Source organism: Gigantopelta aegis, chromosome 8 (genome assembly GCF_016097555.1).
Source record: "Gigantopelta aegis isolate Gae_Host chromosome 8, Gae_host_genome, whole genome shotgun sequence".
Classification (NCBI taxonomy): Eukaryota; Metazoa; Mollusca; class Gastropoda; order Neomphalida; family Peltospiridae; genus Gigantopelta; species Gigantopelta aegis.
Genome location: NC_054706.1, coordinates 35,231,173 through 35,258,607, shown reverse-complemented (window position 1 = coordinate 35,258,607; position 27,435 = coordinate 35,231,173). Strand labels below are relative to the sequence as shown.

General features: G+C 32.9%; 1 protein-coding gene across 2 annotated transcripts in view; it reads right to left on the bottom strand.

The window, feature by feature from the left end:
* Positions 1-27,435, bottom strand: part of LOC121378881 — a 141,887-nt gene that overhangs the window by 6,443 nt on the left and 108,009 nt on the right. For both annotated transcript variants that reach the window (XM_041507238.1, XM_041507237.1), the window contains exons 107-136: positions 27,145-27,327; positions 26,538-26,663; positions 26,183-26,368; positions 25,365-25,493; positions 22,787-22,972; positions 21,543-21,662; positions 20,764-20,949; positions 20,191-20,319; positions 19,435-19,620; positions 18,970-19,104; positions 18,360-18,551; positions 17,773-17,895; positions 15,578-15,760; positions 14,611-14,733; positions 13,535-13,717; positions 13,008-13,130; positions 12,180-12,362; positions 11,418-11,531; positions 10,309-10,497; positions 9,747-9,875; positions 7,859-8,047; positions 7,365-7,505; positions 6,257-6,460; positions 5,198-5,335; positions 4,491-4,612; positions 4,028-4,146; positions 2,845-3,000; positions 1,996-2,159; positions 557-778; positions 256-347 (exon numbers count right to left, since the gene is read on the bottom strand). In XM_041507238.1, the coding sequence (XP_041363172.1) occupies positions 256-347; positions 557-778; positions 1,996-2,159; positions 2,845-3,000; positions 4,028-4,146; positions 4,491-4,612; positions 5,198-5,335; positions 6,257-6,460; positions 7,365-7,505; positions 7,859-8,047; positions 9,747-9,875; positions 10,309-10,497; positions 11,418-11,531; positions 12,180-12,362; positions 13,008-13,130; positions 13,535-13,717; positions 14,611-14,733; positions 15,578-15,760; positions 17,773-17,895; positions 18,360-18,551; positions 18,970-19,104; positions 19,435-19,620; positions 20,191-20,319; positions 20,764-20,949; positions 21,543-21,662; positions 22,787-22,972; positions 25,365-25,493; positions 26,183-26,368; positions 26,538-26,663; positions 27,145-27,327 (4,655 nt within the window). The remainder of the gene's footprint in view (positions 1-255; positions 348-556; positions 779-1,995; positions 2,160-2,844; positions 3,001-4,027; positions 4,147-4,490; positions 4,613-5,197; positions 5,336-6,256; positions 6,461-7,364; positions 7,506-7,858; positions 8,048-9,746; positions 9,876-10,308; positions 10,498-11,417; positions 11,532-12,179; positions 12,363-13,007; positions 13,131-13,534; positions 13,718-14,610; positions 14,734-15,577; positions 15,761-17,772; positions 17,896-18,359; positions 18,552-18,969; positions 19,105-19,434; positions 19,621-20,190; positions 20,320-20,763; positions 20,950-21,542; positions 21,663-22,786; positions 22,973-25,364; positions 25,494-26,182; positions 26,369-26,537; positions 26,664-27,144; positions 27,328-27,435) is intronic.

Here is a 27,435-nt window from a genome sequence, read left to right as displayed (position 1 = left end):
ACACTTTTTATTAAAACATTTTGTATTAAAAACTTATTCCTACTTTTCTATCAATTAAAGTTAAAAGATTATTTGGATGTTAAATTCAAAGCATTTATCAATAGATTCAGAGATTCTCATCTTTCCTTGTCTTCTAAGTTTGATTTTTATTTCATTTCAAGGTAAAAACTTAATTTCAGTATATTTATATATGAAAGAACATGATATGGATATTTCTGAAATAATTAAAAGGAAAATAGTGTGAGCCATACATACATTTTGATGTCTTCCTGTCTAGCAATAATATCCCCAGCTTTACTGTGTTCAATAACTATAACAAATCTGTTGTAATCTTCAATCAAATTCACCTGAATATAAAAACAATATATATATATATATAGCATGTAACATAACCAAAAAATCAAGTCGCAAATTGTAATCGTTTTTAAACCTATTCAATATTTTTAAAACTGTTTAAAAATATACTATTCAAACTATTGTTAAACCTTGACACACAATGAAAAGAAAGCATTATTTTTAATATTATTTACAAACAACAATATCATGCTTGACTCACAATAATTGGAGCTTTAGAATGGTTTGGTTCAGAGTCAACTGGTTTGTCTTTGGCTATGACATCGAACTTCCACTGGTTGTTATTTGTCAGAGTCGTGTAGATCTCCCGAGAAGTATGAAGAATTCCTGTATTCTTAGCAACATCAAATGGTGGTACATTTAAGAGGCTGGGATCCATAGCATACTCTACATCTCCATTAGGACCTAGATCAGGATCAGTAGCCTGTGAACGAATATTAATTACCATTAGTATCTCAAACTCGATGTTTAAATTGTTCCACAGTGCCTTCAACATGTTCTAAATATTAATTGCACTCTCCACTCTAGTAATTAAGGGCACTTACTGATTTATAAATAGTACTTTATTGCTAAAGTCCAAAACACATTGTTAACAACTATGATAAATTACTCTCCTACCTTTTATTACCGTTATTCTCCACATTTTGTCCAGAGAGAAATAGCAAGAAAAACCTATCACATTGGCATACATTCGACATATTAAAATGTAACCATGCCATCTATATACTGACATCACTGAAATCTCCTAGGACAAAAAGCATGTGATTTTTTTGCCGTCTGCCATTTTGCTTTTTTATGGAATAATTTCAAGAGGGGTGGAAGCCTCCAAAGTAAGTGACATGATTAATATGACATCAAGACGTTGTTAGATTATGTCACATCCTTCAACCCCTCTAGGATAGTATTCAATAAAATAAAAAAATAAATGGTAGCCTACATGCTTTTGTCCTAGGAGATTTCAGTGACATGTTTACCATCTAGAATGTGGATTCTGTGTTATTGCAGTGGGGTTTTTTTATGATTTCTTTCAGGACTAAATGTTGGTGAAATCTAAAGGTAATTAAAGGCAGGAGAGTAATTTATTGAAGTTGTTAACAATTTGATTCAGACTTTAGACTAATTTATTTCTTTTTGATACAAAATATACCGATGGAAGGAAATAAGGGCACTTTAGATCAAATTTAATGAATTACTAGTGTAGTCCAGTCTGTGTAAAATACCAAGATGTGGGAGTGAATGTCACTAATATGGGTTTGAATGTCGGTTAATGGAACTATGGATGAGGGTTTTGGTTGCAGTCAATATTTCTTTCCTTTAGTATACTTCTTGCTTTTCAAATATCAAAGCTGCGGTCTTGGGTACATTTTTATTATTTAACTGATTGGAATAGATCATTAAGATTACATTACTTATTGTTGAACACCCTTCTTCACTATCTGTTGGCTATACTTGCTAATCTAGGTCACACAAAGTGCATTAGGCTATTATTCATAACAGAGAGGTGGGATGATATTCTACTGGTCTGTGTAACAAAGAATTAAAACAAAACCCATGGCGACAGACAAAAAACTGTGATAAGTGTCCACTTACTCTTCTGGACATGTATTAAATGCATAATTCAATATAGCACTGTTCACTTACTGATAGTTTCAGTATCACTTCTTGTGGAGAAGCAAACTTTGACACAGCCCCATAATATGTCATCATGTTGTATCCAACAGGTGGGTATTGTGGGAAAATAAACAAAGGTGCATTGTCATTCACATCACTAATATAAATATATATTTCAGCCTCTTTCCATGTGTCTGGAAAAAAAGGAGAAAATAATGTATTTGTAAAAGTAAAAAAAATAAACCAACCATGAAGAAAACGTCCAGCCTATTTTAAATCATTAGTAGGTGTAACACACATACATGTGTATGTCAGTTATATTACTTTGTTTATCATGGAATACCTTTTGTTGTAATCTACCAATGAAAAATCGTTGAGATGTACTTTACCATCTTTCACTTAACAGAAATAGAAAATTCGACAGGAGAATTAAGAGTGAAACACAAAATCAAACAATTCTACAGTAACATTTATTCAATTTTATGAAATCTTTTTAAATTACGGTTCCAACAAAGTGAAACTACATTACTGTATATAAAATAATGCTTATTAACTTTGTTGTTTTAAAGTTGGACGACAAAAACATATTATATTTGCTGGACCTTTCATGGATGAAAAGAAAGAAAGAAAGAAATGTTTTGTTTAACAACGCACTCAACACAATTTATTTACGGTTATATGGTGTCAGACATATAGTTAAGGACCACACATATAATGAGAGAGGAAACCTGCTGTCGCCACTTCATGGGCTACTCTTTTTGATTGGCAGCAAGGGATCTTTTATATGCACAATCCCACAGACAGGATAGTACATACCATGGCCTTTGATATTTTCAAGGATGACTATTATCAATGATTTTCAGTGTTTATTACACATACTGTAAGCTGCTCTCTTGGTACGAGTTGGTGCCGTCTCCATTAAAGATCCCACTTCTATCATCAGCTTATAATGGTCTTTGACTTCTCGGTCTAGAGGACGCTTCAGGGTCAGGTTGCAGTCTTTAAAATTGGAAGTCATGTCCACTGAGAAGATACCTACAATTGAAGAACATTCACAATCATGTTAATTATAATGTTATTTATACATTTTTCTTTTTGTAGTTTTTCAATGGTAGTTTTTAACTAAAAAAGATGGAGGTTAAGATGGAAAGATTATTCTTCATATACATTCAAACTGAATGAATATTGGGGTTTTATATGCCTAAATAACTAAAATAACAATAATCTTAAATGACTGTTTAAAGAATCATATTAGTGAAACTGTCAATTCTGAACTTGGACATATACTGGACAACAAAGGAAGGAAGGAAATGTTTTAATTAACGATGCACTCAACACATTTTATTTACGGTCATACGGCGTCAGACATATGGTTAAGGACCACACAGATATTGTGAGGAAACCTGTTGTTGCTACTTCATGGGCTACTCTTTTCAATTAGCAGCAAGGGATCTTTTATATGCATCATCCCACAGCCAAGATAGCACATACCACGGCCTTTGATATACCAGTCGTGATGCACTGGCTGGAATGAGAAATAGCCCAATGGGTGGAGAACAAAGGAAATGCAAATATTAATTTAGTTTTCTTCAATTTAGTTTAAATAATTCAATTTTTTCAAGCTTTAGTGTTTAGTAGAATTGTCTTGTGAACATTTTAGGCCCAATTTGAGTCCACTTACCGAATTAAGTTTGTGATGAAAAATATTTATTAAATGTGTTGTTCATTATATTTTACAGAAGCTTTGAGTTTAGAAAATGTTGTAGATATACCTTGTTATTTGGAGACCCAAACATTTTGAGGAAAAGTAATCATTGCGTATAAAGTAGACAAACAAAATATTATGTTGTTTATATTTCTTCTCTAGCTTTACTTCTTCTTTTTCCCATTTCTCCAAGCATGTCAATATTTCGTAAAAACCATGTACCGGGTACATGTCATACTGACTAGAAATATATTATTTTTGGAAAATGCTGGGAGAGGCCTTAATATAGGTATTAGTCTGTTAGCCAGTCACAATACTGTTTATTATTACAGCAAATAAATATATTTAAACTGATACCATTATCACCAGCATCATCTCCACTCTTGATCCAACAGATGATTGTCTGTTTCTCATGGTTCACCACATTCAACTGAAGCAGGTTAGACCCAACAGTAGTATCTTCTTGCAATTCCAGGCTAACAGGTTTCAAACAAAAACAAATTCAAATTAACAGTCTGACAAAATTTCTATAAGTATGCTAAAACAAACTTCTGCTCATGTATAATACAATCTGCTATATTGTCGCAAGATCAACAGACACCTCTTTTTCCCTATCACCTTTCATATTTCCCTGTCATCCTATAACATGACTCATAGACTGTATGGGAAGTCACTACCGCAATATAAAATCCTAGTTATGTCAATGACAGATAAAATCTTGGCTACGCCTATGACAGATACTGATGTTGAATAACTCCTAATTCTGCAAACAGAACATTACAGTAGATGATGTTTAGCTGTGGTTATTTCATTAACTTACTGATATTGAGGTTGAATAAATCCTAGATCCCCAAAGAGGGAATCAACAAAGGTAATGTCTACAGTGACTGGGACTTCAGAAAATCTTGGCTGCCAACCATTATCTGTTGCTCGAACAAAAAACTGTGGAAAAGTAAAATAATTTTATTAGTAATAACCAGAATTATAATTCAATCTGAATATAACATTAAATTTGATTAGCTAATCAAATCCATTTATGGCATTAAAACCATTTCCCCCAAGAACCCTATTTACATATACCTACACTGCCTCTTGTTGTTTAGTTAAATAAACTTTCTCTTAAAAATATTATCATGAAAATGTTCTGAAGCAAAATGCGTGTTCATGTAATGACATAAATGCTGTTCATAAGTGTTTTGTGTGATGTCACGTCTATAATGCTGTCAGGAATATCTAATAAGGGCAACTATGCTAAATCATTGCACACACTACACATTATTAAGCATCAGTCGTTGAATTAAAAGTTAAGAATAAATAAAATTGGTAATAATGGCTGACACTGTCATTATTAAAACAATGAAACATAAAAATAAAATTAACAGAAACAGTTATATTATGTGTGTATGTGAAAACTATTTTAAAATTTGCTTTGCACAACAACTATTTTATACGGCCGATTTTATTAGTGACCAAATTTAGTCAATCCTGCATTCTTTCTGAAAGATGATTGTTTTACACAAGACTTACTGTAATTCTTGAACCCTTAGTATATCTTCGTAGAAGCGGCTTGGCTATAAATATCTCTCCAAGTGGAGTGATACCAAAAAATTTGGATCCAGATTTATCATTCTGTACAATGCTGTAGGTAATTTGAGCATTCGGCGTCTGAAAGTGAAAAAAAGTGAATAAAATTATATAAATTCAGTGTTGAATGGATCATTCTGTAGTAGACCATAAAGTTATGATCTCTCAATACAATCATACCTCTCTCTCCCCACCCCCATCACCTTTATCATGTCATCCCATAAGACAACTTACAGTGTGTGTGCCCTCAACCCCAGTATAAAATCCTGGCTACTGCAAAGTACTGTAATTACAAGATATAACTGACAAAGACAGTTCACTTAGAACACATTAAACAATATTTTATCAAAATTTTAATTTCCCTTATGACAATTTTAAACTAAGAAAAGTGTCATTCTTGGGTGGTTATTAAAATGAAAAGAAGAGATGATTTTTATAGAATAGATATATTTTAATCCGTTATTTACTTTATGACCATACACTATGGAAATTCAGTACTACACATTCGAAATATACTGGAGATGCATGAAGTCCTTTGTAAAATACTATAAGATGTCGGATTAATGACACTGATCTTGGTGTGCGCTACAACAGCTTGCTCTGAATGTGCACGTAAAGCCCTATGACCAGGCCTGACACTGATTTTGTTGATTAAAACAAAAGTTTGCAAACTACAGTGTCCAACAGTACATGCTTGAATCCTAACTGGATATAAAAACATTTATAAAAAATATCATCATCATCTTAAAATATATTACTATACTATTATTCTGTACTACTAGTATACACATTCTAAATATACTGGAGATGCATGAAGTCCTTTATAAATACTATAAGATGTCGGATTAATGACACTGATTTTGACTAAAACAAAGGTTTGCAAACTAGTGCCCAACAGTACATGCTTATATTCTAACTGGATATTAAAAACAATCATTAAAAAACCTCATCCTAATCTTAAAATATATTACAATACTATTCCTCCTATTGAGTAATACTCACATATTTATTTTTCTCAATATCAACATCTTCATCATAAGCTGAGATAGCAGTAATAACTTTGCCAACAGGGTCTTTCTCACTGGCATTGGCCATGTATTGAGAAACATCAAACACTGGTGGGTGGAGGTTCCGAACGACTTCAATCACCACAAGGGTTGTAGCTGTCTTTGGATTGGCAGAACCATCATTGGCAGACACTGTCAACTGGTTGAATGGAAACAGTGTGGTGTATGTAGGAGAATTCATTATAAAATAACGTGACTGCACTTGTTGCAATAAAAACAGTAGTAAATTTATATGGAAAAATTTATCAAAGAATATGTTGCAGATTATACTAAAAAATATATGACCAAAAACTTTTAACTAATCAAGGCAAACTTCTGTTCAAAGATTTACAGTATACTATTTTCATTCCACCAAGACAACTGGAGTTACATTGTATGATACATTTTGTTATTAATTACATTATTTCTCTCCCTTGGATCCATTCAACTGATTAGGGTTTTTCTTATTCCAACCAGTGCACCACAACTGGTTAAGGGCCATGGCATGTGCTTTCCTGTCTGTGGAAAGTGCATAGAAAAGATCCCTTGCTGCTAATGGGAAAATGCAGTGGGTCTCCTCTCTAAAACTATGTGTCAGAATTACCAAATGTTTGACATCCAACAGCCGATGATTAATTAACTGATATGCTTTAGTGGTGTCATTAAACAAAACAAACTTTATTTCTCTCATCAGATGTTTTGTTTAACAACATCACTAGAGCACATTGATTTATTAATCATCAGCTATTGTATCTCAAACATTTGGTAATTTTGACATATAGTCTTAGAGAGGAAACCCGCTACATTTTTCCATTAGTAGCAAAGGATCTTTTATATGCACCATCCCACAGACAGGATAGCACATACCACAGCCTTTTATATACCAGTTGTGGTGCACTGGCTGGAACAAGAAATAGTCCAATGGGCCCACCGATGGGGATTGATCCTAGACCGACAGCTTTACCACTGGGCTACATCCCACCTCTTAATGCAGAAGGATGCATTCTTTACAGAGTCCGATAAATGCTATGATGAAATGAAGAACTGTGAATATCCTGACTTACATTAAACAAACTTGGAGCAGACTCTGTCCTAAGACTCTTGGCCAGCAGAATCTCTCCCGATATCGGGCTCATTATAAAGAATTCATGGCCACTGAGTGGAACTGATTTTATGATGTCATATTTAATCTGGTCAGTGGAAGACTGAAAAAAAAAGTGAATTAGATAATGTGTTAGCTGTTAGAATATATATGCATAATGAAGATGGTCTCAAGAAAATATATTTAATTGAACTTTATTAAATTTAAATCATACAATTTAAATCATAACAAGTTTAGAAATGTAAGCAATGATCAGCAAAAAGGTATCCATAGCTTTTGAAAGAATCAGATTATTTTAATTTCAATGTACACATTAAGTTAAACATATTTAATACATTGAGGTGCAATAATATATATTTTATATATATATATCTGATCATTAAAAACAATCTGAAATTACAATGCTTCTATAAATCACAAGTACTTAATTGCTGTTTAAAACAGATTTATACTTACGACTTGAATATCCAGATCCGAGGCTCTGACTGTCTCTACGATATCTTGAATGTTCATGTACTCAGAAATAACTTTGATGTATGTGCGGCGATCAAACTCGGGTGCGTGAGGATTTCTCAAAACAGAGATTGTGACAGTCGACGTGTCTCTGGTGGCTTGTGAAGCGCTGTCAAACACTACAATCTCAAGCTGAAATAAAAACAACATAAATTCACTTTTATTTGTTAGCACTGCAGGACTGGTGATGATCAGTGGTGTGCTCGACTAAGGTATGATGGGTGATAGGATCAATCTCTTACTGAATATACTGGGTTATTTTTCATTCCAGTTAGGGTTCTGTATGCCTGGTATCAATATTTGTGCTATCCTGGCTGTGGAAATGGAAAGAAGGAAGAAATGTTTTATTTAACAATGCACTCAACACATTTCTGTGGAAAACTGTAAATATATTATTACTTGGTGAAACAAATTTCAAATGCAATCAACTAAAGTAGTCGGAAATAGAATAAAAATGATTTTCGTCGATTATTTCTTTTATATTAAACTGACAAGTCAATATTTTGTAAATACCCATTCAATGATACTTTACCTAATTTAGCATTTACTTGTTTGGGCTCTCATTGATGTACAAGGTAGTGTTTACTCTTGAAATTAAACTAAAGATGTCAGTAAACAGGTGATTTGTGACCTTTATTGGAACAGACTATAACACATTTTGATTGATATGTGTCAATTTCATTTATCCTTAAACAAACTTTTAATTTAAAACTGCAAGTTAACTGATTCTTTTGAATTGCAGCATAAATTATTAATTATGACAAGCATATTTATTGAATATAAATTCAATATAAGTACATTAGAAATTTACACAATCTTACAACAATTTAAAGGTGCTATATAATGCGAGCTGTGATAAAGATTCTCCAATAAAAATGTATTTTCTATCAGTAGATAAAATTATTTCCTATAATCGTTTATGGGCATATTGTTAAATGTGTCTTCTTTAAATGTTAAATCAAAATGTTATTAAAAAAAAATAAGGGTTGAGATAGCACCTTTAATACTGGTATAATGGATCACTCATAATGGTTCTTGACAGTTTTGCTCAAAAGTTACTTATAAATGACTACAAATATTTTGTTTTGGAGAGGGATGGGGCAAACCATCATCAGAAACAGTCCCTCACCTATTGTAACAGCAATGAAATTGACACATGTTGACCACAATTTGTTATAGATTGTTCCAATAAAGTGCACATAGCACCTGTTTACTGACATTTTTCTTTAAATTTCAAGAGTAAACACCACCTTGAACATCAATGAATGCCCAAATAAGTAAATGTTAAATTAGGTAGACTATCATTAAATAGATATTTACAAAATATTTACTTGTCAGTTTAATATGTAAGAAATAATTGACGAAAATCATTTTTATTCTATTTCCGACAGTACTGTAGTGGAAAGATGCTAAAAGGTTGTGTGAGATGGTAAAGTCTCATCACCAAGCATTAGACAGCTTTTGCTAATTGTATCTTACACCAAACGATATACTTGTGATGTCTGGTATATGTCACATCACATTTCAAACATAAAATGAAGTAAATTATATATAATAATTATTCTAAAATCATAAGACTAATGGCACTTGAAGATATTTCTAAGACCATCCTTTGCAGATAACTTTTCTGACACTCGTCTCATGAAAATCAATCCATGGAGGTCGCTAAAGTTCACTCCAAGGATTGATTTTTTTTAGTCATGTCAGAAAAATCATTTACAAAAAGACTCATCTCAGAAATTGTTACTGAAGTATTCTCCTCAACACAGAATAAAAATTAGTTTTGGTGAAAATCACAATCATATAAATGTGACAAAAAAGTAATTTGCACCTTGTATGTTGGAGTAGCCATTCCATCAAGCTTGAGATCTTGAATGATACTAATGGTGCCATCATTTTCGTTGATGTCGAAGAAAGTCTGTGCTGGATAGATGCCAGTAGCTGCATACGTCAGTGATCCCTAATATATGCATTAAAATAAGGATTAAAACAATATATACATGAGTGATTATTTGTGGCAAAAGAAATGTGGTTATTTATTTCCTATATCCTATTATGTATATCTGAATTTTTTGTGTTTCGGTCTGTCTGCAAATTGGCCTAAAACTTTCTGTGGACTTGTAGACCTATTTTGGGTTTTTTAGTACTTATACTAGAACTAATATTAAAATTGTTGTATGTGCTATAAGGTACATAAACCTTCATTTAACCTCTGTATTTTAATTCTAGAACTGTATGCAAACCTTTATATGTGCTCTAAAGTATACAAACGTTCTACTCATCTTTTTTGTGTTTTTTTCTGAAGACTAGAACCTTCACTGAAAGTGTTTGCTTGAAGATATTAGAGAAAGACCAATTTAATAGATATTCTATTTATATCAAAACTGTCTCACCTGAAGATTTGGATCACTGGCAAGGACATTGAAGATGGTGGTCCCCACTGGAGTAGTTTCTGGCAAATCTTTAACAATGTACGGTTCTTGCAAGAACTCTGCATGGGTCACATCTTGTTTGACTGAAATCGTGAGAGTTGTTTCCCCATAGTTCGGCAGCACCTCTCTGTCTACAGCCTGAATTCTTAACTGTATTGTTAACAGATAAAATAACTTTTAATGCTTTCAATCTACAACCATAACAAATTTTTCAATCAATTAATAAATTCAATGAAAAACAAAGATCAATTTGAATATCCAAGACTTAATTCACATAACACTGTCTCTTAGGGACTTTACAAAATACTTTAACCAAATGTTGTACACAAATTTTGAACCAGTTGGCTTAAAAATAAATCAACCGAGCAGTTGTTTTTTGTTTTAGTTAATGCAGTGATTAACAACTCAATAGCATTCATTTATTTAGTAATAATTATACTTCTAAATTAGACAAATAATATTATATATATATAGAGGATTCGTCACGTGTATTTTTTTAATATGGAAAATATCAACCTCGTCTATGTTAATCGGTATTTCTCGAGGCTCTGCCTCGACAAATACCGATTAACTAGACGAGGTTGATATTTTACATATTAAAAAATACGAGTAACGAATTCTATTTACCCTATAACACTTCTAAAATAATATTTTAATTCAATTTTTAGTAAATCACAGTACTAAAGTCACAGCATCGGTAATATGACGTCATCACGATTAGCACAAATTACTTTGACGTCACGCATTTTAAACAAATCTTTCAAAACGTTACGCTCATGTACACGGGTCTTGTTGGCTTGTAAGCAAATGACCCATCCACAGCAACACAATACCTGGAGACCTTGCAAATTTGCATACCATTATTAACCATGTTAATAAAGTAAATTATCAATATATATCACAAGTCTGCAACTCTTCAGTGTGTTATACAGAATAAATAAGGATCTTGTATGTCTTTAAATGAATATTTAATAAAACACCAAGACAAACGTAAATATGAACCACTGAGGTGGAGTGTGTGATGCTCTGTTTGTCATTATAATTATTCAAAAATATAATTACAGTTATACCTGAAACTGTGTCTGTGGAACGTTCTTGAGTGATTTCATTAGAATTACCTCCCCTGTTAGACTGTTGAGAAGAAAATGTTCACTTTCACGAAGCAAACTGTATGTGGGCTTGTCCTGCAAAAAAAAAAAAATTAAAAAAAAAATTAAAAAATAAATACTTGCACTAAATAACATTTTTAACATTTAAACATTAATCAAATATATTAAAAGAAAACGTCTTATGTAAGAAATGTACTTATTAATTAATACATCTATCTATGATTGTCTTTCAGTGTTTGCTCTTCTATTTGTATGCCCTCTTGTTTTATATCTTGTGTATCTAGGAATATAGACTTTTAAAGAATATCACACTTATGTAAGGCAAGTATTAAAAATTTATCACCATAAAAAACAATTCATGAATTTAAATGTTTGTGTTTTTAAATCATCAACTGAATAATGAAATCTCATTCTTTGTTTTGCACTTGCTCTCTCACTATAAATAATCATCCTACTGTTCTGCCAAAACATCTAATAGTATACAATTTGAGAATTCAACTGTATTAAGCAGCTTTAGGTAGCTGTTTTAAACAAATTTCATTCTGTTCATAATATGTACATTTTTTTATGACATCATCTTTATTTCTTCAACCTGTAGACATTACATTCTTCTGTGTAGTTTACAGAAATAAAATATTGAAATTCAAACTACAAAATCCCTTTTAAAAAGATGTGATGAAACAGTTTATACGCAATGCTTGAAAAAAAGGAACACATATTCACCCCATCAGTATCCTGGGCTAAGACTGTGGTGACCTGAGTGCCAACGTGATGGTTTCCACTGATTTCAACATCATATCTCGTCTGTGTGAACTCGGGTGAGGCACGGTTAATCACCACTGATATGGAAACTGTCTCTTTTGTTTTCACTACTGCTGTTTTAGAATCATACACGGCCACTCTCAACTGCGCACACAAAACCAAATAATTATTAACAATAATCCATTGTAAACAAACAGAATAATCACAAAACATTATATTTTAACATTATATTACAAGAACGACATAACAATTAATGGGAAAATATGATTTTGTTATAAAGGAGCAGATCTAGGATTTAGTGAAAGGGAAGACAGGATGTGTTTACTAGAATATTAGTTTGTACGGTACAGCTGAAAATGTTCTGATTTTATCCACCTTTTTTTATCAAATCATGAACAACAGTACTCTTCATTGCTCTATAAAATGTAAAAATCTTCTTTTTTGTTTTAATTTTGTACCATATTGCTCTAAAATGTAAAATCTACTTTTCTGTTTTAATTTTGTATCAAATCAAAATTTAAAAAAAAGGTTGTTTCAGTATTGTGAAAATTATCTAACATTCAGTTAAGTAGACAGATAGATAACTAGTTTAACGTGCTCATATACCACTAGGGTTTAGAACATGCCCATTCCGAGTCCGACCTCCAATAAGATCGGTTGCCTGACTCGGGACAGGAATTCAGGTAAGTAAACACTGATTTGCCATTTTCAGTCTTACATCATTACTTCACAACATAATAGTTTTTAAATTCTCAGGACTCAAAGAGACAAAAAGTAAAGTTGACTAACCATGTAATCTCGACTTCTACAGTTGATTAGATCTGATCTCACAGATATAACACCAGAAGACGAATTTATCTTGAAAAAGCTTGGAGCTGGAGTATCACCCACAACTTCATATCTCAATGAACCCTATTAAGCAAACATTTTATTTGTTTTGTAATTACAACTTTTGATTGTAGTGATACAAAAAAATTTGTAATATTGTACATGAATCTTGAAAAAACAAATACACATGTATTAACAAAATTTAACTTTAAAAAACCCCCAAACAAAGTGAAGATTAAATTAATGTATTAAAGCTTAAATCTCTGACTTTCATTTTTTAAATATTCATTAAACTTGTACAGAGAAAGTAGTATCATAATACTAATCTAAAGAATTAGTAGGAATTAAAAAAGTAATGAAAAACTACTCCTTGCAAGAATGAGCCATTTAAAGTTATTTTTGCTAGGGTTAATAGTTGATGAAAATATATGTTAAATTTATTTCACCTAATCCTCACATTGATCTAGCAATATCATGGAAATTTTTACCTGCAAGTCTACATCTGATGCCTTCACAGTGAAAACTGTTTTATCCACTCTATCTTTTTCATGAGCAGTAAAGAAGTATGGAGTGCCAATAAACTGTGGCGCAATGTCCCTTAATATTGTTACATAAAGAGTAACTGAACCAGTCTTTGGTGGTGATCTTGCATCAAGGGCTTCAAGCTCGATCTAAAGATTTAAATATGTTGTATTATGCAATCAAAATTATTATTGTTAGTTAAAAGTTAAAGTTTGTTTTGTTCAACGACACCAGTAGAGAACATTGATGTATTAATTATCAGCTGTTGGATGTCAAACATTTGTAATTATATATATATTTATAGAGGAAACCTGCTACCGGTACATGGGCATGGGCAACTATATTTACGTGCCCCTATCCACAAGGGTTCAGGCACGCCCACCCTGGACTCAGCCTCTGACATCGCCAGTTGTCGATTCCGGGGTGGGGACATGTTTCCATTAGTAGCAAGGAATCTTTTATATGCACCATCCCAAAGACAGGATAACACCAACAAAAGCCTTTGATATACCAGTCATGGTTCACTGGCTGGAATGAGAAATAGACCAATGGGCCTAGTGCATCTGGCAAATGCTTCACCACTGGGCTACATGCTGCCACTACATTATTGTCAGAGGAGCCTGAATTAATATAAAAACAAAACTACTAACAATATAGCCTTTGATCTTTACCTCTTGGCCACACAAATGATATAAAATAATGCCCAATACAATTACATTTTAGTACTGCTCCAAACCTTATTTGAGGAAATTTTATAATAATATAAACAATTTATGATAAAATCCACATATTCTTTCATTATTCACTGGAATGATGATTATTACAAATTGCACATCACACTGAAGAAAACAAATGAGAATTGAAAATTTTGGAATAGATATTTTTATTAAAAATGGCATTTGATATAATAATACACATCTGGTCATCAATAAGCAAACACTGACTTTGTGTTTACACCATAATAACTAGAAATTCATGTTTCTTTTTGTGTTAGTGATAATGTATGATACACTAAAGATTCTCTGTCTGAAGAAAGACTTACAGAATAACGATTCCGTGGACTGTTGTGGAGTGACTGTTTAACATAGACAATTCCATATCTGTCATCCATGAAGAAATACTTCTCTACTTCAGTGTCAGACTGAATCCTATATCGCACATCATCCTGCAAAAAGGTAGATTAACGGTAATATTATTTTCTTAATTCTTAACACACTGATCATAAAATTGTCTTTTTAAACAAACAAAATATTTCTAAGCTGACAAAGGACAAAAATACACAACTATTTTCATGAAATAAATGTATTTAATTACATAAAAGAATATGTTTTATGTTTGTAATTTTCATGAAATATGTTTCATTCCTGTTATTTTTACTTAAGAAACAAGAGAGAGAGAGAGAGAGAGAGAGAGAGAGAGAGAGAGAGAGAGAGAGAGAGAGAGGGGGAGAGAGGGGGAGGGAGAGAGAGGGAGGGAGAGAGAGGGAGGGGGGGAGAGGGGGAGGGAGGGGAGGAGAGAGAGGGAGGGAGGAGAGGAGTGAAGAGGGGGGAGGGAGAGGCGAGAGAGAGGGCAGAGGGAGGGGGAGAGAGGGGAGACAGAGAGAGGAGATAGGAAGATAGAGCGAGGAGAGGGAGAGAGAGAGAGAGAGAGAGGAGAGGAGAGAGAGAGAGGAGAGAGAGAGAGAGAGGGAGAGAGGAGAGAGAGAGAGAGAGAGAGAGAGAGAGAGAGAGAGAGAGAGAGAGAGAGAGGAGAGAGAGAGGAGGGAGGAGAGAGGTCGCGGGAGGGAGAGAGGGGGAGGGAGAGGGAGAGAGAGAGACAGAGACAGGAAGCGAGCGAGAGAGAGATAGATAGAGAGAGAGAGAGAGAGAGAGAGAGAGAGAGAGAGAGAGGGAGAGAGAGAGAGAGAGAGAGAGAGAGAGAGAGGAGAGAGAGAGAGAGAGAGAGAGAGAGAGAGAGAGAGAGAGAGAGAGAGAGATGTATTATATTATCAGTGCTCATATTGTACTTACCCCATCATCATCTTTTGCTGAAACAGTGATAACTTCAGTTCCAGGTGTTGTATACTCATATAAGCTGGCTGTGTAAGATTTCATAACAAATTGTGGTGCATTTGGATTGTGTATTATGTTAACTTGCACTATGGCTTTACCAACATTTTCTGGATATACATCATCAAATGCTGCAACCTCGATCTGCAAATATTATAAACTGTTAAATACAACAAGTACAAACTACAATCAGAAGAAGTTTTAAGCAACAAAAGTCACAACATAGCATTATATACTGAACAAAATAAGAAACTTCCGCTAACTTTGCTTGAACATAACTTGATAAAAACAAACCGGGGGAATAATTGTTATATATGCGTTTAAAGAGTGTTCCATGATGAGTGCTTGACAAAGTTCGTTGACGTTAGCGAGTGGGTTGGGACGACGCCTCAATCGTCTGTCCAGACTATCCCAGACATGCTCGATGGGGTTGAGATCAGGACTTTTAGCGGGCCAGTCATCAATGAAATCAATGTTATTTGTCCTAAGAAAATTTACAGTGTCTCTAGCTGTATAAGAGGTGGCATTATCATGCTGAAAAATCGAGATGTTGGCGTTGTTATGGAACAGAGGAATGACGTGATGAGCGAGAATGTCATCGCGGTAACGTTGAGCATTTAAATTGCCATCAATGACGACTAGTGGTGAACGATAACCATGGGCAATGGCTGCCCAGACCATGACACAACCCCCACCCCCGAAACAATCTCGTTCAAGAACACAACAGTCAGCATAGAGTTCATTTCTCCAACGGTAGACGCGCACCCTGCCATCACCACGTTGTAAAGAAAATCTGGATTCATCTGAAAAAAGAACGGTATTCCAGTGTCGCCGTATCTAACGAGTGCATACACGTGCCCAATTAAGACGATGATGTTGCATTTAAACGCATCCGACGTAAGGACGTCGTGCATGTAAACCGTTCTCCCGCAGACGATTACGAACAGTTTGCCCACTGATTCGGTTATTATGAAGCCCAGGTGTGTTAGCAGAAGTAGCAGTGGCAGTTTGGAATCGATTGTGCAAATGCGTGTTCATGATATAGCGGTCTTGACCACACGTTGTAACATGCGGACGTCCACGACGTGGCAAGTCGTTGGTGCTTCCTGTCGTTCGAAATCTTACGCGAAGATTTCGTATCGCTCGACTAGAACTCCCAACATGACTTGCAATGTCTTCTGTCGACATGCCAGCATCAAGCATGCCAATCGCCCGTTTGCGTAAATTATTGGGTATTCTTGGCATACTAAAAATGCTACAATGTAAAAAACATTAATTTTTTTTACAAATTTTGAAGCGTTTTCGTTAACTTGACACCAATGTCAGTAAGACAAGTAAAACAAATTGACTGAATACTACACGGGACATGTCGAACCATGCATGCACATGCAAATTGAATTTCACGTTGTCGACGATTAAAAATGCAAAAATAATCGATAAAATTCATGAATGATAATACAGCTCAAGGCTAATACTACCTATATAATTTCATTACACAATGAATTCTTTAACACAACAAATACTATATGTACAAATCGGAAGTTTCTTTTTTTGTTCAGTATAGTTGTACCAAAAGGTTAGAAAAGTAATTCATAACAGTTTTCCATTAAACTTTCATTAAAACGAACTCATCTTTACAAAAGATAATTGTGTAGTTAACATATGAAAATTACACATTTAAAATTCAAATAGTGTCTTAATCAACATCAAATGGAATGATTTCAGTGATATTTGGTCACTTAATACAAATAAATTTTCGCTACTGCAATGGATGATTTGGATGAATAGTAAAGTGGCTATACTTACTAGAAGTGAATGCTTGAACAAGTTAGAAGGTACCCTAACATTTGCACATTACCATAAAACAAAGATTATTGCGTAATAAAATGAATTTATATTTATCTTCATTAATTGTTGAGATACACCAAATTAATCATTATCCAAAAAAATCAGTCAGGGAATGCCTTTTTTCATACTATGGAATTTACTACAAGTTATTTATTTCTGAGTCGATTGTTTTCAAAATTGCACACAAAAATAGTTTTTTTTTTTGTTATTTCCAAAACACTTTTACTCTTTTACTTACGTCAAACCAAACTGAAATTATTTACAAAAACATCTTTATAGGATGATGGGATGGACTATAGTTCATTCACCTCAATTTTTGAATCTGTTGTCAGTGTCAGTGGATTCTTCACAAAGATGTCCCCAGTATCGTCAGCAATTTTGAAGAAAGCAAGAGCCATTCCATCCCCGGTGATCTGATACTTGAGAGAACCCTGCAGTTCAGAAAGTACACATACAATTACATTAAATTTATTACTAGGCTTAACATTTAACGTGAAACATCACATCACCTCTTATTCTCAATTCAATATTAAAAAATGTATATGGCGCCAATGCAACTGTTCCTGATCCTAGCTATTGCCCCTTTTCCCTTTCAGGTCTTTGAGAAGTCTTTTCTTCCTATTCTAAGAGCAGTAATACAGTCAAACTTCTGCGTTTTTCTCTATATTACAAACATAACCTTTCACAAACCTCCTATTTGCATGTTTTATTACTTTACTTTTTTCTTCAAATGTATCCTTCTATAAAGAAAATAATATTTTTTTTTTAGATATTCCTGTCTGGCAAAGTAGGAAGTTGTGCCCACGATAGGCATGCTTACACAGTTCTCTGATGGAAGAATGCCAAAAATTACCCACACCACCACTCTTTAAGATAAACAGAAAGTATCTCCAACCTGTAGGTCCCTGTCTGTAGCATATACCGAGATGAAGGGTTTCGCATCATTCACTGTGGTGGTTTCAGTAACAGTGGCGATGTAAACTTGCTTAGAGAAGAATGGAGGGCCTTGGTCTCGCTGGATGGTTATCACAACTCGTGCCTCACTGCTCTGAGCTGGTGAACCATTATCCTTCACCTCAACTGTGAACTACAACAACACATACACTTCAAATATACACCAAACTGAGTACAAGTTTAAACATTTTAAACACTTATGATAAATACTATTTTTAAAATTTATAAAAGAATAGAATAAAACCATTTATCACTTAAATGTTTTTTAAAAGACAACAATATTAAAAAATATTTAACAAGATAAACTACTTATGTCCAAAATGTCTTCTGCAGAATGTTATTAATATCCAACAAATGACAAATATATAATTTGTTTTTGTCCTCTTTCTAAAACACTACTCTTCTCAAAAATGCTGCCTATCATGTCAAAACCTTTCTTTACAAGGACCAATAACAAAGTTTATTTGAAACAATGTATATGTCTTGAAAGATAACAATAAAAAGTTTGAGCAACATGGGCTAAGTCTATTTAAACTAATGTTAGTGTAAACCTGAATCAAGGAGACTGGAGCCGAAAGTCTCAGGTCACCGTGGATGTACATGATTCCAGTAACTCCACTTAGGAAGAAATTCTTCATAGCCAGCCTGCCTTCAGCATCATCTTTTATGTAATACTGAATTTCATCCTGAAAAAAAGTTGATAAAAAAAACCTACTAACAGCAAACATTATATAGTAGATTGTGCCTAAAACTTTATGGTGGATAGATTGGACAGATTTTCTAATCCTATAAACAATATTTCAATTTAAAAGCCAGTTTGGTTTATCAGATTTCTAAATTAGATTTTAAGATAGTTCTTAAGACACATTTAATATATTTTATATTATTGAATTAGATTACAAACTTTAAGACGGGTCTAAATTAGCTAGTAAGAAGAAACCATACAATAATGGATTAAATTCTCAATAATCATTTTAAAAAATCATCACATTTTTTCAATATAATTACAACCTTACCCCATCTGCATCTGAAGCATTAAGTTGCAGAACAATACTGCTAAGAGCCTGTGTCTCCAGAACAGTGCGGAAGTATGGAGCCTTGTCCAGGAATTGTGGGAAATTAGGGTTGAGGTTAACAGTGATAACAACATTTGTCTTCCCAACCACAGCTGGATCTGCAGTGTCATATGCCAAAACGTTCAGCTGAATAAATAAAAATACCATACTATGTGTTATATATATGCTTTGTTCTATCAGACATTGATTAACAATAAAAGGATGAACTATACTGACAATGACATATGCTAATAGAACATTACCAATTTATTTCACATACCACATTTTAAATGTATGTAAACAATGACAATCTGTTCCATTAGAATACCTTTTTTCAAAAATATGTACTATTCAAAATCATAATATGAGCACATAATAACTGTTACAGATTTATAAAGGTATATACAATATTCTTCATAAAAATCAACACTAAACTCTCCATATATAGTAAAAGAATCAAATGACAATTTGGACAAACATTAAAACCCCCACAACAAACATACTTTTCAAAATAATCTTGTGAACACATAATTAAGAGAACCAGGTTGACATGGTTCATGCAGTGTTGTTCATAAAATGACCACTGATGTAAAAGGATCAGTGATTTATGAGACAAATTTATATGTCAGATGTGTTAATAAAAAGAAACACACCAAAACAACATAGAGTGACATGGAGATGATGCTATCAACATATTTTAAGAATTAATCTACTTACTGTATACTGAGATGTCCGGAGCACGTCTTCTTGCAAACGTTTTGTTAATACAATCTGTCCTGTTGCCTTGTCAACCTTGAAGAAATTAGGGGCAGGATACACTCCATCTAGTCGATACTCAATCGTTTCCTTTAAAACATAAAAGACAAATGATTTATCATTACACATTAATTATTATATAATTAAGTAATTTCAATTTGCCATGACTCTTGGAATCCATTGAGTAAAGTGATATTCACTGACCTGACACAGTACTATGCTGGCTCTTTGGAAAACTTATAAGTTTATAACTGACAGGAAGATGGGCTGACATCAAGACTTCACAATAGTTGCAAAAATGAAAAAGATGAAATTGCTTCTGCTATTATCAGTCTAGAAGGAAAATAGATTTTAAAAATAATGATCTAAATATTTATTATGCTTGTTTATTCCAACAGTTTTTCAATTTGCCACCCCTCCCTGCTTATTTGGAGAAGCATGATTCGACCCAGTTATAAACTTCGCTTGCCACAATTTTGACACCCCGTTAAAATTCCTGAATAGCATCACTTTAGAAAATAGAATCACACACACCTGAAGATCAGGATCAAGGGCAGACACAGACAGGACTTGAGAGTTGACTGCATGTGTGACCAAGATGTCGGCACGATATGGAGCATTTTCAAAGAAAGGGGCCATGTCAGCTGGCTTTCGGGAAATTCTTATAGCAACAGTAGCATCTGCTGTCACTCCATACTTGTCTTTAGCCATAACCACCATCTGACAAAAAAAAAGGTCAAAATATTTTACTCTGCTTCAAATTCCAAGTCAACTAGATGTTAGAACAGTATGTTCAATGTAGATGAGACTTACAAAAATAAATTAGAAACAATAACCTTTGGAAATCTACCCAATGTTCAGAAATTAAGCTCACAACTTCAGAGAAAACAATTTGAAAAAAGAATAAATAGCACAGGAAACGTTTTTTATTTAATGACGCACTCAACACATTTTATTTACGCTTATATGGCGTCAGACATATGGTTAAGGACCACACAGATATTGAGAGAGGAAACCCGCTGTTGCCACTTCATGGGCTACTCTTTTCGATTAACAGCAAGGGATTTTTTATATGCACCATCCCACAGACAGGATAGTATATATCACTTTGTTACACCAGTTGTGGAGCATTGGCTGGAATGAGTAATAGCCCAATGGGTCCACCGATGGGGATTGATCCTAGACCGACCGCGCATCAAACGAATGAATTACCACCATATTAATAGTAAGACAAATATACAAGTAAAAGTGAAACTTCATAAAATCTGCCCATAAATTGTCTATTCAGTGTTTATGTGATGAAAAACACTCACATCATAAATATTTGACTTGGCTGATGTAAGAGGTTGTCTGATGATAACAAGACCAGAACCTGGATCTAAGTAGAAATATTTCTCGACATCAGAGGAGGAATGAACCACAGAATAAGTCACCTAAAATAGAAACAATATTGGTAACTGTTAACATTTTTACTTCTAAATGTTTTCATGTTACAAAGAAACCTTTCTCAAACAGGTAAATTGGTTAAAATATTATTAAAAAACCTGGGGCTTTATTAAGTAAACAAAACAAGAACATTTTAAAAGTATAATGGCATTAAAGGGACTATCTTGAATGTGCTGCAAATGTAACATGTTTATGATATATGGAGCCTTTTTTATACTAAAATTAAAAGGTAAAGATATTTTCTTGTTTAGAATATCAGTGTCTGTATAGAGAAGGTTTTTGCTGTCATCCTAATGTTTGTATTAGCCCAAACCATATTTTACCATCCAGTAATTTTATACGTACGGGAAAAAAAATGCATTAGTCATAAACATCTTACAATGGCTTCAAACTCATGACAGTTCCTTTAGGAAAATTCTAAAATAACTAGTTAAATTATTAAAATATTGTTAGAAAATATAATAGTATTAAGTATAATTATATTATTTCTACTGCTGATGTTATCCACTGAGACACACAGACATCAGAGAGAAGTTCATACCTTTTGGCATCAGCTTCCAGCCATCTATGTTCTGAACTGTTTTATAAAAGTGTGGCTACTGGGGAATAACCCAGACTAATGGAAGCGAAAAACATGGGGTAGAGTTTGGATTCAGCAGTGTTTCATAGTAGAGAGCAGTGACATCAAACTGGAGTATGACCTTATGTTAGTGGTCTTTAAAAATGGGAACAATGCCAACACCTGTCTTAATGCAAGGGAACAACTTAACTATGATTATGCTCTTTGCATTGATATGAGTTGTAAAACGATGCAAACAACAGATTACTGCAATAACAAACCACCCATATTATATGTTTTACCATTCTCACATCGTCTTATTCATGGCAGTGGTTAACAATTCTACACCTGTTTTATGCAAGGAAACATTATAATTACGATTAAATTGCAAAACAATGCAAACAACAGATTGCTGCAAAAACAAGCAATCCTGTATTACATGTTTTACCATTCTCGAATCGTCTCATTTATGACAGTACATATTTCTATTTTCAAAACAAATTTTAAATCTACATCAGTTTGACCATCTTAGTGATGACATACAGTACAAACCTTTGTATTGTGTATTACAGTGATATTTTCTATCTGGAATCCAACAGGTTTTGATTCCTGGACAATTGGAGTGTAACTTGAATCAGGAATAAACATTGGAACACTGGAGTGCCTCAGCACTGACACAGTAACCTGTGATGAAGCTTTCCTGTCTGGATATTCACTGTCAAAGGCAAGGATTTTAAGCTGCAAGTGAGAAGAAGAAAAATATAAAATACCTCAAATAAAGTTAACACTCTTTTTGACAATTCAGCTATAAGTATTATTTATCAATAATACAAAATAAATCTCTTTTTAAAAAGAGTGTGTTAACATTTTATCACTGTGAAAATGATTTAAAATATTAAAAATCATTTAGTTCAGTTTTATTATTTGTTTTAAATTTAACATAAAAATATTTCATGAATAATATAAACTGATTAGGAAAGTCAGAACTGAGTTATTTTTTTCTATAATGACAGCTAAAATTCACAGTGTTATCAATCCTTCTGAGGTGTGTGCCCAAGACAGCGTGCTTGAACCTTAATTACATATAAGCACGAAAATATGTTGAAATGAATTAATTGATTTAAACCATGCCATTGGCTTGTTTTGTTTTGTTTTATACTTAGTGTGAGCACTTAGTGGAGTTTATACAATACAAACATAGCTAGTAAGAACAGTACATATACAGGTACTACATAATTATAGATGCTTATGTATGTGTGTATGTGTGTGTATATATATATATATGTGTATACATGTACATGTAATCTTTAATACATCTGAGACAGATCACAGAGAATGCAAATAGTTATGTAATGTGTGCCTGCAGACACAGAATTGCCATAGCAACCTGCAGACCATGCCATGCTGTATTGGTAGCAGCTTATATTAGTCATGGCTGACTGCATGGTCAAGAGCTGCATCCCAGTTACACTGGACACCACTGACCAGAGGGGTAGCTGCATTCCTGGTCATCACCATATTTGGTAATAGCTCAAGACAATCACCTCTGATTGGTCGAGAGCTGCATCCCAGCACCTCAGAGGCAAGTGTTGGGACACTACTGATGGCATTAGTTTTTTTAGTACTGCAAGTTACAACATGCCTTTTTGAAAGTTCACCCACCGCCATCCCCTTCTTACCAACCATTTATCTAGAAACTTATATACATGTATAGTTTGTTATTAGTTAACTGATACAGCATTGTTCATGTATGTCTTGTATATTATAGTTGTATATTATAGTTGTATATTATGGGGACAAAGTAGTAGTGTGGTTGGGTCCATGCTGTTCAAACCAGCCGCAGCAGGTTTGTTCTACCACTGCGCCCCCAACAAATCAGTATAAAAAATCTGCAGTTCATAGTGGGTTAACTAAATTGGCAAATATCAGGGGAACTGCAGCTGTAGCAAGCTAATCTGGTTTCGGGGGCATGTAAAAATATTGAGCTAAAAAACTGAGTGACAGGAAAGCTGCAGTTTTTCTGCCATTTACACAAATTTGTACTTTGTGAATAATGAGCTCACATGCACGACCGCAGTCATTTGGACCCAAACTGCTATTTTGCCCCCAAAAGCATATGCCAAAAATATTATATTTTAATAAATATTGTTGTCTTTAATAACTTGTTTGTGTTTTGTATAAATTAATGATTAACCAACCTCAAAATCTTTCTTAACTATTTTCACTTTATTCAAAAATATTTTTATTAGTAAAATAATGTTTCAAAATAAAAATCTAATATTTTGGGGATATGTGAATGTTTTCTTTTATTTTTCATATCATGGTAACCACATAATATATAAAAGTTACAAAGTTATTAATTTTTGACTTGTTTGTTGCTTAACTATACATTTAATTTAAAAGTTTATTATGGTTGATGGTATGACATTTCTATCATCACATTATTATTGTAATTATTTTCATACGACCTATTACAAAAACAAGCAGTACATACTATTAATATCACCAAACATGATCCAACAAAATATAGCTTTGTATATCAGCTAAATATTACAATCAACATATTATATTGTGCATTTGTAGAATAATATTCTCTTGTATGTCTGTAGAATAATGTCTGTAGAATATTACTATTTTGTATGTCTGTAGAATAATATTTTGTATGTCTGTAGAATATTATTATATTATGTCTGTAGAATAATATTAACTTGAATGTCTTTAGAATATTATTATATTGTATGTCTGTAGAATATTACCTTGTTTGTGTGTAAAATAATATTCTATTATATGTCTGCAGAATAATACGTTGTATTAATTATATTATATTGAATGTCTGTAGAATAATATCACCTAAAGTGTCTGTAGAATATTATTATATGGTATGTCTGTAGAATAATATTACTTTGTATGTTTGTAGAATAATATATTGTATTTCTGTAGAAATATATTACTTTGTATGTTTATCCAATATTATATTGTATGTCTGTACAATAATACTACCTTGTATGTCTGTAGAATATTATTATATTGTATGTCTGAATAATAATATTACCTTGTATGTCTGTAGAATAATATTATATTGTATGTCTGTATTAAATTATTATATTGAATGCCTGTAGAATAATATTACCTTGTATGTCTGCAGTTTAAGTGGATCATCACGAATGCTGTGAATAAGATGTACATTTCCTGTCGTTCTGTTTATAGCAAAAAACATTTCACTGGGATAAACTCCATCCGATTCATAAAGGATGTTGCCCTAGAACAAGACAATATTTTCTGTTTGTATAGCATAGATGTTATAACTGACAAACAATTATAGAATGTGTATCAACAGCCAATAATTGTAACTCCCATCGATTACAATCGATTAGGGGATGTTTATGGTTATCAACATTTTCATGAGCATACAATGCTAATATTTCTTCCAACTCCTAAAAAGTGTACATAAAAATGTTGAATTTGTAAAGATTTGTTTAATCAACATTTTTGTTTGCTTGTACATTCATGAATATGTTGATAAAACTCCTTATCTAATGTAATGTAACCTATGGACATTTAATATAAAGGTGAATGATTATTTACTCATTTGACCAATATTTAGAAATTGTTTTAGATATGTTAATGAACTCAATTTTTGAAGTTGACATAATCATCTAATTTTTTATAGTTCAGCAACATTTAAGGAATTAAACTGTTCTTTAGTTGCAATTACAATTATCATAAATCAAGTTTTAATATTTGTCATTAAACTGGAATGAAAATTTGGCATTACAATTTGATGCCATATAACTTTAATTACAATGTGTTGGGTGCGTCGTTAAATAAAACACTTCTTTCTTTCAGCATTACAATGATTTTATGTCTTGAAAAAAACAAACAATCACCAAGCATTTATTTGTTAATGAAACTGTAACCCCTTTCATCTTAAAACAGTATGCCACATACCTTCAGATCATCATCTATAGCCATGGTCTGAACTATAAGACCTCCCTCTGGATATGTTTGTTCTATCTGTCGGTTGTAGGACGGTAAGGTGAAGGTCGGTGTTGCATCTAGGTCAATATTGATGACTACAGAAGTTGTTGAAGTTTTCTCATTAACAGGTTTCTGATCAACTGCACTGACAATAACCTGAAATTTATTTTGTATTGCATAATTAACTCACACTACTGAAACTGTATTACTTTAATAATTATAATATTAAAACAGTTTTGATTAATATGGTGACAAGAAAAATAATTTTTAATAAAATTTTGAAAGAATTACAGTCATTATTAGCTATTTCGTAAAAAGAACTTACGTTGAAAAAGGTGGTCTTTGACTTTTCCAGTGGGCTTTTGAGGTATATTATACCATTTCTGGAATTGATAAAGAACTTCTCTTCTACACTGGCTGAAGGATTCAAAAATGAGTATCGAATTTCGTCCTGAATAAAAAGAAAAAGAAAAAAAAAAAAATATTTCTATACAAGTATTAGATTCTAAGCATTATCACAGAATATGTGAAAATGATGGTATTTACAATATAATACAATTTGAACCTAAACTTTAAGTCATTAACCAACATTAATTCTTGTCACTTCATGCAAGCTTCAGCATAACAATAACTGCCATCAGATGAACAGGCTATGCAACAAATGCATACAGAGCTGATACAAGTTTAAACAAAACATAGAACAATGATGAATCTTAAAGAGAAAAAGAAAGAAAAAAGTACAAGTCAGGATAAATGTGAAAAACTATAACTTGTTACAGAATACATGTTTAAACAGAAGAATATGACTTGGTTAAAAAAAAACCCAATTATATATAATCATTCAAAGTAGCATCATATTCTTTTTTCAAATCGTCCATATATTTTATAATAAATAATGATATAATCATAACAATAATATTTAAGCTTTTTACCCCATCTGCATCAATTGCTGTAGTATTGACAACCACACTTCCTGGTGTTGTGTACTCTGAAACTGTTTCTTTGTAGACTTGTTTAAGGAAAGTGGGTGGATTAACATTGCGTCTCACAAATATTGTGACATCAGTAACAGCTTTTCTCCTTGGTTCTTGGATGTCAAAAGCCATAACTCTGAACTAAAACATAAATAGTTTTAATTCCAAATATGAATAGTAAATAGGAAGCAAATACATTAACCAAAACAACCTTCATCCCAACCCCAACTCCTCCAACAACAAAACAAA